The sequence below is a fragment of the Leptidea sinapis genome, chromosome 6 (genome assembly GCF_905404315.1).
Source record: "Leptidea sinapis chromosome 6, ilLepSina1.1, whole genome shotgun sequence".
NCBI classification, from domain to species: Eukaryota; Metazoa; Arthropoda; class Insecta; order Lepidoptera; family Pieridae; genus Leptidea; species Leptidea sinapis.
The window spans coordinates 1,496,539-1,510,898 of record NC_066270.1 but is presented as its reverse complement, the minus strand read 5'-3'; the positions used below and the strand labels follow the sequence as shown (position 1 = coordinate 1,510,898).

Below are 14,360 nucleotides of genomic sequence, written 5' to 3'. Positions count from 1 at the left end.
TAATTAGAATTTAGTTGATTATACAAGCTGTGATATTGTGCTAGTAATGACGTTATCGTGTAATTATTAGTATTCGATTAACGTGCTAATCCACAGTCTCGTATCAACTGATTCACAGATCTCACAACAATATGCACACGTACAAATAGATACATGACATGAAATTAAGTGATATATCTCGATATAACAAAGGCATTGAGCTAATTTTAATATTTTCAACAAGTGCTGACCCGGCTAACGTTGTTTTGCCATATAAATTAGAAAACAGTTCGGCTTCCTGCTGTTTTTAGTTCAAAATAGCCTGAAATTCAGGTGAAACTGACCGTTCTTGTAAAAAAAATAATAGTTTAAAGCATGTCTTTTAGTTCTTTTAAACTATTATTTATTTTTCATATTTTAGTTAAATCTTCTATAAAAGCGTTTATTAAAACTATTACGTACTTTAATATCAATTCCTGCCTTATCGACTAGAGATAAAAATTATATAAATTGGTAAAAATCTTATTTTGCAAAGTGAATCATGTAATAATCTTATCAAATTAGTATATTGTTGTCGGTCCTCGATAAATCTACAATGTTTGAATGAAATCTGGCCATTTAAAGTGGGTCAAATTCGCGTCTAAAGGAGTCAGTTATAAACATGTACAAACATACAAACAAACAGAAGAGACAATAAACAGAAACAGTAGAGAAGGCCCTCATACCCGGCTAACAAGAAGTGACAGACCAGGCCTACATAAAAGATTTACCACTTGACATCAAGAAGAGTTGCGTGAAAATAATTTTCATACAAGTATCATGGCTCTTGAGAAAAACATAAACAGAGCAATCGAACAAAGAAGTGGCTTAATTTTAGAAAACAGATTGCCATGACAGACACATAAAAAAAAGTACACTAGTCGCTCACTCCGACTTCAGTTCATGCTTAATTTGATACAACCACAAGTAATATATACAGCGCTTTGCTTTTGCGATTGACAAAATAAGTAATAATATAAATAAGTACAACATCTTCGCGATAAACATGTGACATAGTGGTGAGAAGCGGTGCGGTGGGGGCGGTGGGGGCGGAGGTCGTTTGCCGGCAATCACTACGTGGGTGCCGGTATAGCTGTCAAGGGTTAGCACTTCTTATTAGATCATAATAATTAAATAATTTTGTTACAATTTTATTATTAATATATAAATTGTTTTCAAATAGACAATTGTAATATTTTTAATTTCAGTTGTGTTGCAAAGGTTGGTAGGCTTTTATTAAATTTAATAGCTTACTGATTTTTACGGAATTTTTTTTAAGAACCTAAACACGTCTTATGTGAATCAACCCCAGTAAGGAAGTTGTTCTTCTTACTACGCCGGCTCGCGCGGTCCATTTATCACTATTTTGCCAGTGATTGAGAGTTGCAGTATGGTGGCCCACTTCATAATCAATGTTAGAGAAATAATTGTCATATTTAGTCAAATAGGGCTTCTTCGTTTTTGTAAAACACCATTATAATAAGTATACCTACAGTAATATAGTATGTCTTAATAGCCTTTCACTCTTAGCACCAAATTTTATAAAATAAAAATTAACAGCATAAATATAATGTAATAGTTACGTTAAACAGAGCAATAAACTAAATTGAAGTTGAAATTTAAAGTTGAAGCACGTTTTAATAAGTCGGGTCCGATAAAGGCTACCCGGGGCGTATTATAGATCAATACAGCCCGAAGCGGTTTAATGCAGCGGTCTAGCGGGGGCAGTTCGTTGTTTCAGCTTGTTTTATTTAAAAGGGTAAAGATGGATTCGCTACGTAATTTAATTGAATAGCAAGCACTCCATTATCATGATTACTTACTGCTACTTCGGTTGAAAAAAGGATCGGTGAATTTAAATATGATGAAGGAATGTAGAAGGACTAGCTGACCCGACAGACGTTGCTCTGTACATAATAAATAAAATACTGTTTTTTATGTATTTGCCGATAATAATTTATAATCTGAAGAATTATTTTGTAAAATATGCTCCCTGTAATAATTAAATTGTTTCACAGCAGAACTGTCAAACCGTGCGTCAATAAATTATTGTCTCCTAGAAAATATCCATACAAAACAAATACTGGAAATAAAAATAATTATGGGTCTCAAATCGAAATTAAAACTATCCTATCCCCCAAGTTGGACTAAACTACACTTTTATATTATTAAGACACTGAAATTGTTGAGGCAAATATTTTTTTCAATATAATATGCGACAAAAGGGCAGATTTTACTTATTGTTGTGTTTTTTAAATTACTTATTCTGATAAAGTACTAATTTCAGAATCTTTATCCAACTGAAAATGTTCAGTTCATACTTGAAAAGAACAGTTACTATTGATGCTCTATAGTATCTATGCTGTAGCGTAGGTATAAAAGATAGAACTGTTGACTGTTATCACGGTATCCCCGGTTCGAACCTAGCCCGCCACTTACCAATTTATTTTCAGATTTAGAATTCATATGTATGTTTATTCAATGCTTTCATAGGTCGGCAACACTCTCAGGATTCCTCTACAAGAGAGTTTGGGCTGAGGTGACATACCGTCAGATGACCCTAGAGTAGTGCTGTACCTACACTGACGTTTTTCACAATATCTTTAAAATTTTATTTACATATGTGTACATATATTGCTGGACCTAAAATTATCTTCGATCAATACTTTTGGTAATTCAGTGCGGTCATGGACAATAATAAAAGTCCCTTCCTCAATTGGCAATTTACAATTTAATAATAAGAAAAAACAAATAATGTGATAATTATAATTTCCCTAATGTGCCTATAAACGTACTTACATAATATTATCATTTTTAAGAATACATTGAAATGCAATAATTAAAGTGTTTATTTCTTCTGATGATTCTTTAAGACCTAGGTTATAAAAGCGCGCATATTGCTTTTCTGCAGCAAAAGATAAGACAATATTCAAAATACTCTTTGTAAAATAAAAATGTTTCCTGAATTTAATCGCAGTGATTCCAACAATGGTTAATACAGAGATACATTCGTAGGCTCGACCGAATACACAAAACAAAAAGCTGTTCGTGGATCGCGCGAATTAAGATAAGGATAAATTCTGCTATCTCCCTTGTTTAATCCGAATAAAGGCTCAACATAAACCCTTTCATGTGTTTGTTAGCATACTTTATAACGTCAGCCATGTCACAACCTATTTATTCATCACAATACGAGTACGTTAATGTATTACTTATGTGACTTTTTATTGAAAGGAAAACATTTTCAAAGATCGAATTTCAACATGTTCTCGCTTGAGATAATATTCCACTTGGAAATTTATTTGCGCATCGGAGTTGGGTTTCTTTTTTGAATGGGGTTAACGGGTGTCAGATCTGTCTCTATTAGCTTTTTATAATATCATGTCAGTCTCTGTCCATGGTTTATACCCTCTGGTTTTTTTAAGTGATAACTACTTATGGGAGGGTAAACCGCTTCCTAACGTAACACGTTACCGCGCCAGTCTGTCTGGCATCTCTTTCTCTCACGCATAAGGCAGCGGTAGGCAGGCTCTTCCCCTCTCATCATCATCATCATATCATCCGGAAGACGTCCACAAAGATTTCCGACGACTAACGCTCCTGCGCTGCCCTCATCCAACGTATTCCGGCAATCTTCCGCAGATCGTCGGTCCATCTTGTGGGTGTCTACCAACACTGCGTCTTCCGGTACGTGGTCCCTGCCCCAACGGCCATCTGTCCTTCAGACTATTTGCCCTGCCCACTGCTACTTCAGTTTTGCATTCATTTGGGCTATGACGGGAACTGTAGTTCTCCTACGAATCTCCTTATTTCTGATTCGTTCTCGCAGGGAAACTCCGAGCCTAGCCCTCTCCAGTGCCCTCTAAGCGACCATGAACTTTCTCATAAGGCTCATAGTTAGCGACCATGCCTGCGTACCGTTAGACATCACTGGCAACACACACTGGTTGAAAACCTTCGTTTTCAGACACTGTGGTATTTGGGACGAAAAGATTTTACGGAGCTTCCCGAACGCTGCCCAATCCCATTCCTCTCTCACTCTTACCAATTGTTACTTTTAAAGGGTTAATTAATGATACTATCATTAATGTGCATATATGCAAGGATTGTAACTAAAAATAAAATGTATTTAATAATCAATATATGATTTTATTATTAAATAACTGTTGCTTAAATTCTCATTTAAAAATACTCACATAAAATTTAAGTCAAACCTAAGCTTTTTTCAAGTTAAAAATTCCACTTAGATTAGGTACTTTAAGTTATTATTATACTGTAGCGAGACGCACACTACTTTTTTTAATTTGCTTATTCGTTAATTAATAGTTTTAGGTGGTATAAAATCTTAATTATTAACTTACGACGGGGCATCGTATCAGAAATCTACCTTTCGGTCGTTGTACTTAAAATAAAACTGGATTGGCGTTCCTCTGGTAGTCGGCACAAAAAATGAATGTCTTTTTTATCAAATCATCTCTGACGTTTAATACTTGCACTCAATAATAAAGGATTATATGCGTATGTTTTTACTATTTCGAACATTTTGTTTATGTTTATCATTTTAATTCATAAGTCTTGTCATAAACAATTTGTTATGTTTTTAAAGTTAACACTCACTTCTAGGATTAATTTCAAACAATTGTTTCAAATTTTATTTGTGTATTAATACTAGAAGTACTAAGTAGAATAGTTTAAAAACATAACAAATTGTTTAGATTAGACAAGAGCGACATCTCAAGTCAATTTCCTTATGCAAATATTGGGGTTGAGCAGGTTATCAAGTGTAAAGTAGATCCTGTAGATGAAGGCACAACCTGAGAGTTGAACAAAGCATACAAGATTTTATGACGATACGTCACTCGATTCACGGTTAGCTCAGTTGGCAGAACCCACGACAGAACGCGAGAGGTCGTGGGTTAGAGTCCCGGATCGTTCATAAAATGTTGTTTTCAAATTTTATTTGTGTAAGTCTTGTCATATTATTTTGCACTTTTTGATGGAAAAGGAGGACAAACGAGCATACATAAGCATAAGTTGGGAGAGCGGGTCACTGAACTGGAGGCGTCACAGTGACCTATCACTCTATCGACTTATAAATAATAAGATAATGGTTTGTACAGTGACGATGAAAAAGTTGATTTCCGAAAAGAGGCACGAAATTTATTTAATAAACTGGCGAAACTAGAAACTTTTTGATTGTTTTTTGGAATGAAATTTTGGAGAGATTTAATGTAGTTAATAAAAAAGTATAGAGCCCTGGTTTAGACATTGCATTGGTGAAGGCAATAAGTTAATTGTGTCATTTAAAGGGTTCGTGAAAAAACATAAGGCAACAATCAGATCAGAAGCTAAAGGAATACGAAGAGAGGGCTTAAAAATTAGGTACTAGTGTGGGCACAGACTACAGTGACATAAATAAGAGATACATTACTGCAAAATTTTCAGATGCATCTAAAGATAAACTCTCAGTAAACGGCGCAGAAAAATTTAAAAGAGACACGCTTAACGTTGCGATGGATAAGATGATTATGGATTCAAAGAATAGAAGCCAAGCCCATAGGCTGTCTCAGAAGACATAAAGCGAAAAATTTAAATTTTTAATGGATTTGCTAGACAAAAATAAAGAACACATAGATCTGGAAAGTGTACGTAATATTATTGATTGTTAAAATTGACTTTAGTAGGTATATTATTAATAAGGCTGCACTAAACTTAGTGCAGCCCTATTTCACTGCGACCAATGCGATCTATTGTGGTAGCCTCTGTTAACTGTAGCCCCCTGCTAAAATTGATTCTTATCACGAATCTTAACTATATATTTTGCAGTGACGTATCTCAAGTGGTTTAAGAATTGGACTTCCCAAAAAGATGCTTCGTTTAAGCATTAAAGGACCACATTCAGAAAGGATATGTAACGGGGTTTCATCTGCACTGGTTCAGAATCTACACGCTCAGCAATCTCTGAGGCCTAAGATTGAGAGGTTTTTGTTTGTCCCCGATAGTGTCCTGGTTATAATGCGTAAGTTTTCTCTAATAAGTCTTAGTGCCTCTTGCGCAGCCTTCATGTTGAAGGCTTAATAACAAACACAGACCATACCAAATAATACAAGTAAAAAAGACTTACAGAGGTAAAAAAAGTAATTAAGAACTAATAACATAAAAAAATATATAAAAAGTAAAAAAAACAAATATATGTATAATATTAAAGTGATTATCTTAATTTAAAAGTACTGTGAAACAGTTATTGCTATCAAAAGGAGCTGACTCAGCGCTGTTTTTCAGCAGCTCCCTGGTGACCCATTGAGTAAATACTATTATTAAATAATATTTTTTGTTTGAAATATGGTACTACTGTTCAGAAAATAGGTACATACATAATAAAATAATAGCAATTTTAGAAATATTGAAAATTTATTGAAATAGGCGTTACTTTGCGGAAATCCATAATTATACAAATGATTTGAGTTTTCTTTAGTGTTAATTCCGCCAATATTTGTTTTTAAACAATTCGACAAGTGTTTCGCCTCTACATAAGTATGGTGCCAGATTTTGGCGAGACAACACGTCCTGAGGATGCATCGTGTAGAGGCGAAACACGTGTCGAATTGTTTAAAAACAAATATTGGCGGAATTAACACTGCAGAAAACTTAAATCATTTGTATTTAGAAATATTGGCAACAGAAACAAACAAAAAGTTCAATCCCATTATATTTTGTTAATAGATATAATCTAATAATGAAAGCAACATAAAATCTCAATAGATAAATCCTTCTGAACAAAGGTGCAGTATAATTGAAAATTCTCATTGAAAAGTAGCCTCTAATTAAGACTGCTGAGTGTCCGACAACGAGGAGACAATTTACATTTGAAAGGGCGATCAACCAATCCCATTCAGTTTTTGTATAAATTATCACTCTCTTTTGAACGCAGCACAATTCCAATTAACGTTAATTAATATTTCAGTAATCACTGCGTGCCTCAGCATAATGCTCAGACAAAAATCCAATTATGCCCGACTCATTGTTCATCAAACTTTTCTCGCGTTTGATATTTTATCATTAGGTAGTTTGTTGTTAAATATTAATATAAAATTGTGTTGAATATTTCATTTAAGTTAATGATTAAACGGCTCTATATGAGACAGGTTCGGACACACATTGTGTATTACTCTTATCTCTGTTCTAGTGCAAAAAAAGAAGTTAGTTAAATTTAAACAAAAAACCAACCGACTGCAAAAACACTAATCCACGACAATAGATATAATATGCACTAAAAAGTATAAAAATAAATAAATTAATCTAATTTTAGTTTCAATTATTATTATTTTTGGAATCGGTGTCCTCCAGCCGCTGCCCCGCTCTCGCCTCCCCACGTCGCGCGTGTGATACAAGCACATCTCACCTATAACTATGTATGTAGTTACAAACCGACACCGTCTCCAAAAATAACAATAATCGTAACTAGTATTACATTAATTAATTAGGTTGTATAAAAATACGCAATTTTTTTTATTTTTATTTTATCTATTGTTGTGGATTAGTGTTTTTGAAGTCGGTTGTTTTTTTGGGAATTTATTTTTTATTTGTTGTTTTTTAGTGAGTCTGAAGTACACCAACTAAATTGTCTGAATATGTATTGACCTATTAATTTTTGCAATGCAGCAATAAACGTAAGTACATCCTTTCCAATAAAAAAAGTATAATCGACATCGGTTGGCGTAATATTGAGTTATTGGTCCATTTGTCGCGCACATACTTAATGCAAATTAAAGACTTTTATGGTTTTCTCACATGGATTACATTGTCAGATCTAGACCAAATTACAATGGGACTACACGGCAAGCACCAGCTTTCAACCAAAAAAGAATCATCTTAATCGGTTAACCCGGTCCAAAGTTCTGAGGTAACAAACATAGAAACCCCCCAAACTGAGAACCTACTCCTTTTACGAAGTCGGTAAAAATGAAATCCTACAGCCGCATTAAACAAGTCGCCACACAGGTGACTTATATAAACATCCAAGCGAGTGGGTAGTGATTTCGTACTAATCGGAATGGTGGACGTGAAACAACACTTAAATACGGCGAATTTCATTACATTTATGTACACTGTTGATTTATTAAAGACCTCTGATTGGTCCGAGAATAGTCTGTATCACCAGCAATCTTTTTCTTAATATTATATTTTTTTTAGTATTTTTTTAGGACATTATCTCTTACATCATTTATTAACACAGCTTTACTCACGTTTTTGTCGGTGTCGGTAGCGACTAGTTTCAGACCATTCGGAGTTCCTTCATCAGGGGTGAGTGTGGTGGGGTCATACTCAGTAAGAGGTGGGACGTTTTCGCGAACCTCCGAATGGTCCGAAACTAGTCGGTACCAACATCGACAAAAACGTGAGTAAAGCCGTATTAATAAATAATTTAATAATGACTCACGAAAGTTTTAATAATTTTATTATCTCTTAACATTTAATTAATTATTGTAATTGTATATTGTAGGGTCTTTTAGGTATGGTTTTACGTAAGGCAACTTAAATGTACCAGTAATTATTGGTGTTTCTTAACAATAATAATTATGAAACGAAAACACTGGAATATTTGCATGTCTGTCAAAACGAAATACGTACGTACTCTTCTAATATATAAAATTCTCGTGTCACGGTGTGCGGGACCGAACTCCTCCGAAAGGGCTTGACCGATTCTCATGAAATTTTGGGTGCATATTGGGTAGGTCTGAGAATCGGACACCATCTATTTTTCATCCCCCTTAATGTTAAGGGTCCACACGAAATTTTTTATTTATTTTTTTGTAAATTTATTTGATTATGAGTCAGCATTAAAAAATACATACAACTTCAAATTTTCACCAATCTACGATCAACAGTTACTTTTGTATCGCGATTTTAATATCGGCAATACAACGCTTGCTGGGTCAGCTAGTAAATTTATAACAACTTTACCTGTAAATGTTTCTAGCAAATAAAGAACTTCGACTTTGTTTTGAATAAATAAAGTCTCATAAAAGTTTTAATAATTTAATTGGACGTAGTTCCTGAAAAACCTTAATATGTGATTTTTATGGTCCAAGCCACCACAATTCGTAAAGTTTAATAAATATTAGTGGATTCCATACATGTGGGTTGGGCTATTAAGTCATGATGAAAGAGTGAGGGCTGCCATTTTTTGTCAGTCCGTTAATATGAATCAAGTGACCAATTTGGTGTTTTTAACTCAATTTCGACATGATTGTGGTTTGGAACGTTTTTCTGGAATTACGTCCAATTGACATTGTTAAAACTAAAACTAGTAATTATTGTACAGTAAATTACTTACGTCATGGCTGAATACCCAACGTGGTCAGCACCTCATTACCTAAAACAGAAAAAAAAAATTATAAATTTGTCGCTCACAAATCTTGGAACAGAATTTATCTCCACCATTAATTGCTGGGATGGGCCTGATAAATGTTTTGGTATCCGCATAAGTGTTATTAAGTTATTTACGAGACGGCGCTCTGCCATTAGCGGCCCTCGTTAGTTGCTCGGTCAAACTAAATAAACAAAGTAACAGAACAGTGTTAGCTAGTAGGCTGTGTGGTCTAATTATCGGATATAATTAAAAATACATTTAAGAACATTTCGGTTGAACGGCTTGACCGATTCTCATGAAATTTTGAGTGCATATTGGTTAGGTCTGAGAATCGGACAACATCTATTTTTCATCCCCCTAACCGTTAAGGATGGTCCACGCCAATTTTATTTGAATTTTTTTTAAATTTGTTTGATTATGAGTCAGCATTAAAAAATACATACAACTTCAAATTTTCAGCCATCTACGATCAACAGCTACTTTTGTATCGGCAATACAACGTTTGCTGGGTCAGCTAGTAATATATAGAAATGTGTTTTATTAAGTACTGTAGGTAATCTTCAATTAAAAAAAAGTGTTCAGGGCGTCCGACGGAAGGGATAACTAAAACTAACTTGAGGAAAGCTTAGGTTATTACTTATAAGATATATTTTACGCTTACTTACAATTGTTGAAAATGTAGATTAGAATTTTGTGTATGTACATTATTAGTATAAGTATTTAATGCTACAAAATTAACCTTTGGTCAGAGTTTTTTAGGACGAGACTGATACGCCCTGCCCATTACAATGTAGTGCCGCTCAGGGTTCTTGAAAAACCCAAAAATTCTGAGCGGCACCACAACTGCACTCGTCACCTACAGACATAAGATGTTAAGTCTCATTTACCTAGTAATTTCACTAGCTACGACGCCCTTCAGACCGAAACCCGGTAATGATTATACATTACTGCTTCACGGCAGAATTAGCAGTACCCATAATCTAGGCGGCATCCTGTACAAAGGAGCCTCGCATTGGTAAAGTAGAGTGAAAGAGAAGGAGCCCGCCTAACACCAGAGAAGCCAGACAGACTGGCGCCGTAACGCGTTACGTAACGAATCGGTGTCCCATAAGTAGTTATCAATTTAAAAATCTATCATATATCTTAACTCATCTCTGGTCTGGCGCACCCCAGTATCAGCTCGATCCATTTGACCGCGTGCAACGCAGAGCAGCTCGAATTGTCGGGGACCTAGCGCTCTGTGAACGGCGTTGCGTAGAGACGTCGCTTCATTGTGTGTCTTCTACCGCATTTATCACTCAGAGTGTTCCGAAGAGCTGTTTAACCTGATTCCTGCCGCCGAATTCCACCTTCGCACGACACGCCACAAGAGAGGATATCATCCCCACCATCTGGATGTGAGGCGGTCCTCCACAACGCGGTTTTCAAGGAGCTTTCTTCCTCGTACTACGAAGAAGCTGTGGAATGAGCTTCCTTGTGCGGTGTTTCCGGGACGATACGACATGGGTACAAAAAAAGCGCGTACACCTTCCTTAAAGGCCGGCAACGCTCTTGTGATTCCTCTGGTGTTGCAAGATAATGTGGGCGGCGGTGATCACTTAACACCAGGTGACCCGTACGCTCGTTTGTCCTCCTATTCCATAAAAAAAAAATAACAATTGTAAATTTAATTCTTGGAATTCAATTTAAGTATTTTGTGAAAGCTACAATTGTGCGGAGAATTTTATTCGAAATTAAAACTCATTCAATTTACATCTTTAGCAGGACTAAGATACTTAATGAAACTTGTAACGGGATATCAAAAGAAAGCCACTTAGTGCTAAATAAGAGTATTATTAAATTTTGATTTTGTTGTGCTAATTTGTGACTGTATTTATCACTACGCAGCGTACTAAAAAAATAATAAAAATAAGTGGTCATTTTCATTAAATTTGCCATACTAAGTACAATATATTTAAGGCAATATTTGGAGAACGATGACCATGTGATTAAACCTTGTAAAACTGAATATTATTATGTTTTTATGCTATCAATACCATCTCTGAAGGTGCCTTCGTGCTGATGGTACACCATGGCCCAAATTACCTCATTTATTTAGTACTTAATATGCAGGCAGGATTATAATATATAATATGCAGGCAGCGGAGACCTGGACACTGAAAAAGGCCGACAGAGACCGAGTAAGCGCCTTTGAAATGTGGTGCTGGAGAAAAATGCTGCAGATTCCATGGACCGCCTTTCGCACCAACGTGTCTATTCTAAGAGCACTTAAAGTCAAAACTAGACTTTCCACAATATGCCTTCGTAGGATGCTGGAATTCTTTGGACACATTGCTCGTAAAGAGGGTCATAATCTGGAACAGCTGATGGTGACAGGCAAGGTAGATGGTAGGCGTCCCAGAAGACGCAGTCCCACGAGATGGTCGGACCAAATACGATCTGCTCTAAACATCAACTTGCATGATGCCCTTCATAAGGCTAAGGATCGCAGCAGATGGAGGGGAATCGAACGGGAGAAACTGATGCAGCGGGGGAGTCATGAACCTCAGTAATGAGGAAAACGACGTGAGGAGGAGGATGCAGGCAGGAAATCTGTATGAAATACCATTTCTTATGTGCTCTTCATTATAAAGACGGAAACTGTGTTATGACAGCCATTAAAATATTTTAATAAAAAAAATAGGGTTCAAGTAACTGTTTGCGTTGATTTTGTATGTTATATGCTTATCTATATAACTAGGGTAATCGAAATAATGTTGCAACTTTATAAGGTCTAATTTCAAATTCTTTTTATTTGAAATTTGGAAGACGGTTATTACAAAACCTCCATCATTTCTCCAATAGAAAATGTTTTTCGAAGTTAGTAACTTATATTACTATAATAAATGACAGAACATTGCACATTTCCAATACACTTCAAAATATATATTTTCAATAGTTATCAGTTGTTTGTTTGTTTGTTTCAAGTATATTTTTTTATTTGTGTCGTAAGAGGCGACTAAGGACATTTATCAGTAAGAGGATTCTTTGCAAAGTATGCCATCTAGAATATTGGTACCACAACGGCGCCTATTTCTTCCTTGAAGCAGTAATGTTTTAGCATTATTATGTTTCGGTCTGAACCGCGCCGTAGCTAGAAAAATTACTGGAAAAATGGGACTAAATATCTTATGTCAAGGTGACGACAACAATTGTAGTGCCGCTCAGAATTTTAAAGTTTTTCATAAATCCTGAGCGTACTGCATTGTAATTGCAGGGCGTATGAATTACCACCAGCTGAACTTTCTACCCGTCTCCACTTATAATATTTGTACCAATAAAACAGCAAACGATTTACTTTAGGACAATAAATGTATTGTTAAAACAAAATTACCTAATAGTCCGTAACCAATAACAATAGCGAACCGATAAATAAACACACTTGAATATAAATTAAATATTTCATAACAGAATTAATATGAAATCGTTTCGCGAGACTATATTGGCATTTATATTTGAAATCCCAGCTTGTATGCGCAATATGCAGATATCCCACGGGCATAGTATGAAACTTCGCAGATTTAAAATTTCCGAACGGATTCTCTACAATGAAGTTTTAAAAATTTTATCCGACGTAGTATTCTTGCTGTATCGTACTTTGTTTCGATGGTTGGATAAGCGTTTCAAATTTGTGTTAAGAGACTTTATTGTAACTTTGAGTTTTTAAATATTTTTGGAGAAGCCATATTATGTGTAGTGTGTTATATTTATTAATGTGTAAACATTACTGTGTTTCGGTCTGAAGGGCGCCGTAGCTAATGAAATTACTGGGCAAATGAGACTTTCAAGAATCCTGAGCGTACTGCATTGTAATGGGCAGGGCGTATGAGTATCTGCTCAAAATCCTGCTCGTCTCGTACCTTATTATCATAAAAAATAAAAGCGCTTTTTGCAATTTGCTGCTAAATAATAAAAGCGGCCAGTGCGAGTTGGCTTGCCCGTGAAGGGTTCCGTAGCAGCAAGTAACATAATATAAAAGTTCTTGTAGTTCGTTGTAACTTTGATCGATGTTTTAATAACAGTGTATTTAAAAAAATACTCACCATATCTCGTTCAAAATGATTTTCTGTGAAAGTTTGCATGGTAGGTAATATATCATAGGTATATTTTTTTTAGTTTTATCATTCTCTTACTGTAACTTACAGGGGGACACACATTTAACCACTTTTGAAGTGTCTGTCGCGCAAAATATTTAGTTTAGAAAACAATGTTATTAGAAACCTCAATATCTTTTTTGAAGACCTATCCATAGATAGACGCGTGGGTTTGACGAACAACAAATGTTTGAGTTCCAGTTCTAAGTATGAGGAACCCCAAAATTTATTGTTTTCTTTTCTATTTTTGTGTAAAAATCTTAATGCAGTTCACAGAATACATCTACTTAATAAGTTTCAACAGTATAGTTCATATAGTATCGGAAAAAAGTGGCTGTGAGATACACAAAGAAAGACAGACATGACAAATCTATAGTAAGGGTTCCGTTTTTGCCATTTGGCTACAGGACCCTAATAAATAGAGAAGGCAAAGAATAGGAACGAAAAAATAATTTGTCGAAATTATTGTCTGTTTGTCAGCTAATAAAAATGAAGCTTTACTACAAGTTATATTTATAATCCTCACTTCTAGGTTAATACACAAATAAAATTTGTAAAACAAAATATAAACATAAAATTTGTAAAACAAATTTTATGAATTGGGACTCGAACCCATGACCTATGGCGTTCCGTGCCAGTGCTCTAACCAACTAAGCTAACCGAGTTCGAGTGACGTATCGTCATAAAATCTTGTATGGTTTGTACATATATCTATATATATATAAAAATGAATTGCTGTTCGTTAGTCTCGCTAAAACTCGAGAACGGCTGGACCGATTTGGCTAATTTTGGTCTTGAATTATTTGTGGAAGTCCAGGGAAGGTTTAAAGGTGAAT

At 35.1% G+C, this 14,360-nt stretch overlaps 1 protein-coding gene across 1 annotated transcript in view; it reads right to left on the bottom strand.

Moving 5' to 3' along the window:
• The window catches only part of LOC126964887 (uncharacterized), a 389,045-nt gene that overhangs the window by 198,359 nt on the left and 176,326 nt on the right, over positions 1-14,360 (bottom strand). Inside the window, exon 4 of the mRNA XM_050808203.1 lies at positions 9,356-9,394. Coding sequence (XP_050664160.1) covers positions 9,356-9,360 — 5 coding nt within the window. The 5' untranslated portion in view covers positions 9,361-9,394. The remainder of the gene's footprint in view (positions 1-9,355; positions 9,395-14,360) is intronic.